At 44.3% G+C, this 5,058-nt stretch overlaps 1 protein-coding gene across 1 annotated transcript; it reads right to left on the bottom strand.

Annotated features, from left to right (window-relative positions):
* Positions 1 to 3,486: 3,486 nt before the first annotated feature.
* LOC125548055 (defensin-like protein CAL1) lies at positions 3,487 to 4,319 on the bottom strand. The gene is made up of 2 exons (XM_048711774.1): positions 4,143 to 4,319; positions 3,487 to 4,047 (listed from the first exon to the last, which is right to left on the bottom strand). Exons 1-2 carry the CDS (start codon positions 4,204 to 4,206, stop codon positions 3,863 to 3,865), a joined length of 249 nt encoding a protein of 82 aa, XP_048567731.1. The 5' UTR covers positions 4,207 to 4,319; the 3' UTR covers positions 3,487 to 3,862.
* Positions 4,320 to 5,058: the final 739 nt, after the last annotated feature.

Below are 5,058 nucleotides of genomic sequence, written 5' to 3'. Positions count from 1 at the left end.
ATAGTTGCATGCATGCAGTCATAATAACAATCAGCTACTTCCTCTACTCGGTTTTCTTGCATGCATGTGGGGTATTAATGATCACAGAAAAGAAAAGCTAACTTTCAGAGCAGACATTAAATTTTATATTGATACCTGTAATTTGAGTTTATGGCCTTGTATATAAAAATGAAGGGAATAATTATTAAGAAGAAGAAACCTGTGGGTAGTGAAGGAATTAATGCCCAGTGAAGCATGCAAGACGGAGCGAGTACGACCCTTAAATAATCTAATGGTTCTGCTGCATTTTGATTATATTATGGATAATATGATCGGACTTGTCATACAAAAATCATAACACAAAGTATCGTATATATGATTCTTAATGTGAGGCTGGTATATATTTGTGCTAAACCTTGGCCTCCGCCTCTTTGCTGCCGCCGGGATGCATCGCCTGAATGTTGTCGTGCCGTGATGTTGAACTTTTTGGTGAACATGTCAAGTAGTACATTGCCATTGCAACGCACGGGCATATGTGCTAGTTTAAAACTATGCATGTTGCTCGTCAGGCAGGCCGAACAGATTATAGCTGGAATCCATCAAAACTGGTTGGTGGCAATGAATATAGTGCATCACGCCATGGAGCGTCCATCAAGGTCCGAGGCAACACTCACAGGCCTGCTGTATGCAATGAATCAGGCCCGTATCTGGGCAGGTGCATCTGGAGCAATGGCACAGGGCCCAAAAAAATTAGGGGCCCCAAAATTTCTCTAAGTACTAGTATTTCCATAATTACCAAGGGGTTAACTGATTCTAAAAAATGGTTAATTGAAGTCTAATGAGCCATTAATCAGTATGGTTGAAAGATGTAAGATTGTTACTAATCAAAAAAAACTAAGATTCCATATTAATATGGAAAGATAGTATACTACTTTTTCTATTTGGCAAATGGTAATTCTTGGAACACGTATGCAAAAAAAAAAACATTTTTAGACTTTTCTACCCATGGGACCTAATTTTAAGTTTGCACAGGGCCCCATGTTTTGGAGGTACGGCCCTGCAATGAATATATAGTGCTGGGTCCTAAAAAGGAAAAACGAGCCTGATGTATGCTACCTGCTGAAATGAATGGTTGCCAACATTTTCCAGTCACTCCTTGTGATGAAGGGTATCGTTGGCCAGCTGCTCAACACAAATGAGACCATAACTCCGCTTAGTCAACAATGCAGGACCAATGCACCTAATGCATGTTGTTATATTTGCCATAATACTACTTTAATCATGGAGCTGCCATCCTCAAACTCACACGTAAGCAGAGCAGATAATGGAGTTTGAAAAGGACCAAAATGGATTTGTGTTGACAGTAGGAGGGTGTGGAAGAGCGGAGTTGCACGTTCTCGAAAACCATGAGCTTCATGTTGTGAAGCCAACCTGCTCCAGCGAGGCAATGAAGTGTGTTCTTCAATGCTACTAACCTGGAAGCCCTAAGATCGAGAGGGAGAGAGAAACAAAATGGAAGAGAGAAGTAGAGAAGAAGGATCACATTGCAATACTACAAGAACTAGAGAAGGGGTTAGTATGGATGGAGATGTGAGATGGAGATGGATTTAAAGGAACGGATACTAAAAAGGAGTAAAAGGCAAAACCTGGAGAAAAACTCTAAAATGGCCGACTAGCCGATTCCCAAATAAAACCGCATGAAAAGAACCCATGCAAACAAGCTTTAAAGGAAAACCGTCCCCTCCCAACGTTACTTAGCTGACCAAGATCAGGAACTCTCTGAGCAGCGCTTGCTACAGACCAAAGACGATACCAGATAAATGAATTGCTAAGGTATTGTAGAAGGTCTTATTTAGAAACAAAGGAATGGATGTGAGTTGTAGCGTGCAAGAAAGCAGCAACAAGGATGATATCTTACTTCAAATAAAGGCCATGAAGAGTTACTAGCGGCTTCATTTTCCAGTTTCTTCCTATGATCAAATGGTGCCAGATCATGTTCTAATTAAACAACATAGTATCCTGAAAGCCCTCTCATAAACTATGTAGTCCATGTAGCATTCTGTAATCAAATGCCACTAAATTAGATTCAATATTTGAAATTGTAATTTGGAAACTCCTCACAATGTGTAGTAGAAGAAATTCTGATTGGAAAATGATCGTGTACGGACCTAATATTTTGAGAAAATATAGAAGGAAATGCAATTAAAATGAATGTCATAATCCGCTTTGTGTACCATTTTCCTAGTTTCTCATGATAAGGGAAAGGTTATCTTCAATAGTTACAAGAAGTCCATCATCGCATGATTGGCAACAAGCACAAAGAATTCCAATTGATTGACCGGTCATGCATGTAAGGGTTTTCGTCTATTAGTGATTAATGCAGATGGACAGAACAGGCATTGATACCTAAACTATATGACTTTTAAATAATATGTGCATGTTTCACGGCTAAATATAATAGACTTTTTGTTTCTTTTATCACATAAGTAACTGTGATAATTCTCAGAGAGAAAATAAAAGTCATGTTCTAACATCAAAGGAACAAAACAATTTTTATTTATATTCATGCAAAATTTTACGGGGCTCGCAGCCGACGAAGATGTCGGACACGCGAAACAGTTTGTCCTAGTTGTGAGTATATCGCGCTGCCTACCTTGTGGTCCGTGTTAAACCGTGTGCAACACAAAGTTTTTAGAGTGGTGCTTGTAAAAGTGACTCAATTTTTTATGTAGCACCAGTACTTACCTGTATAGCATAGACGCCTACTTAGTCACCTCAAAAAAGCATTGATGTTTAAGAGAAAATTATTTATTTATTCGAACAACTCTCTAAACATCTTACATTGTCTATGCTTATCGTGTGATTGGATGGATGTATATCCATCCTCCTATTGCCCCCAGACCCCACGCTAAGTCACTGACACTTCCTTATTACTTGTAGGAGTATCCAGAGAGCTTTACGAAAATATCTCCATACGGTTAGACTCTGGAGGCTTCTGCAACCCAGATTGTTCTTCCAAGGAAATGTTGGTCTATGCATGTTTTTTTATGTTCATGTTCAATTTAATATTTATTAAAAGTAGAAAAAATATGCTTTGTAGACCAGGTTTAATGAAATCCCAATGCACATAAAAATTCGCATAAGATAGTTCATGAGTAAAAAAGAGATTCATACTCATGTTAATGCTCCTTTTTTTTTCTTTTTTGCGGGGGTTATGTTAAACTTGCGCAAAAAGAAAACTTGGTTTCTTTTTGACAAGTCAATGCTCAACATATAGTTCTTCGTCAGTCCATGTAGAGAAATGAAATGGCCAGGCAGCTTCGTAAAATGTCTCGTCGCATAAAATTATACTATCTCCATTTCTAAATATATAAGCCCATTTAGATATTTCAATACAGACTACATACGGATGTATATACACATATCTTAGAATGTAGATTCACTCATTTTGCTTCGTATGCAGTCTATGTTGAAATCTCTAAAATGTTTTATATTTAGGAACGGTGGGAGTAGTAGTCACAATAATAGCATTTCTCTTTGAACACGATCATATTTACACATAGAGAGAGAGAGGGATGCATTGCACATGTCCATCCATGCTGAAATAACGACCATATTTAGTACATCACCACACACAAATCAGGCACAAACAGGCGTACAGCGAACTAAACAACCGAGACCCCGATTGGTTTTCTACTTTATTATAGTTCTATTCTATACTAAGAGGGACACACGGACGAACAGAACAAAAGTAGCTAACGGCACCGATGAACTATCTAACGTCACGGAACAGAAATACTACTACTGACGAACGTGGAGGCACGATACGGATGATCGGACGTCTCGGCGCTGGCCGGCAGGGCGGCCGGGGCGAGCAGGCGGGCTAGCAGACCCTCTTGCAGAAGCACTTGCGCTCGAAGTGCTGCGTGTGGCACTCGCCGCCGGGGAAGCTCTCGGTGTGGCAGACGCCGGCGCAGTTGCTGCTGCTGAGGCAGGCGCCCTTGAAGTTGTGGCTCTGCGACAGGCAGTCCCGCGCCTCCGCCAGCTTGGTCGTCGTCGTCCCCATCTCTGCATGCACATCGACGAGACCACGGTAAGCATCATCCAGGAAACAGATCACGGCTCGCTGGGAAGAGTGAGGATGCATGGGAGGCGGCATTTACCTGTGGCCAGGAGGAGCACCAGAAGCAGGAGGGCGGATGCGGCGCTGCGACGAGAGAGCGCCATCGAGCTGCTGATCTTCTTCACTCGAGACGACGTATTGGACTGAGGAGCTACCCTGCTGCTGCTACGTAGCAAAGCGAATGGACACCAGTGAGTGAGAAGCAAAGAGTGGGCTGGGCTGATGGGGTTTATATAGGCAGACGGCAGATTAGTGTTAGTGTGGGTGCCGATAATCGTAACATCTGTTAAAATAGGTCTAGCGTCTCATGTACACGTACCCTGTACGAATGTAATTGTATGCTGATTGTTATATATATAAAAAAACGTGGAAAGGCTTTGCCCCATGGAAAATCCTAAACCCTATTTTCTAACTTGATATTAGAGCCTACCCTAGCCGTCGCCGCCTCTCCTCCCGCCGCCGCCCCCGCCGCCGCCACAGTTTCCTCGTGGCCGCCGCGATGTCCACCACGCCGACACCCACGATGACCCCCTCCTCTGCGCTCACGCTCACCACCTCCTCTGCGCTCGTCCCGATCGCCCCCGTCATCGCCCCACCCGCCGCGACGGCTCCCACCCCGGTCCTTCCGCCCATCACGGTCTCGCTTGACCGCAGCAACTTCATGCTCTGGAGGGCTCTTGCCCTCCCCAACTTCGCCGGAGTTCGCCTCCACAGCTTCCTCGACGGCTCGGCCACTGCGCCGCCGCCGACCGTGACGACAGGCACCGGCGAGGCCGCCCGCACTTTGTCCAACCCCGACTACGAGCAATGGTGGACGCTGGATCAGAAGGTTCTCGGGCATCTCCTCGGCTCGATGAGTGTGGAGATCTCCGCGCAGCTCATTGGCTGCAGGTCGGCCGCCGCCGCCTGGGCGGCCGTGCACACCATGTTCGCCGCCGAGAACAGTGCCGGCGTGC

The sequence above is a fragment of the Triticum urartu genome, chromosome 1, assembly GCF_003073215.2.
Source record: "Triticum urartu cultivar G1812 chromosome 1, Tu2.1, whole genome shotgun sequence".
NCBI lineage: Eukaryota > Viridiplantae > Streptophyta > Magnoliopsida > Poales > Poaceae > Triticum > Triticum urartu.
This window is presented reverse-complemented; position numbering and strand designations above follow the sequence as displayed.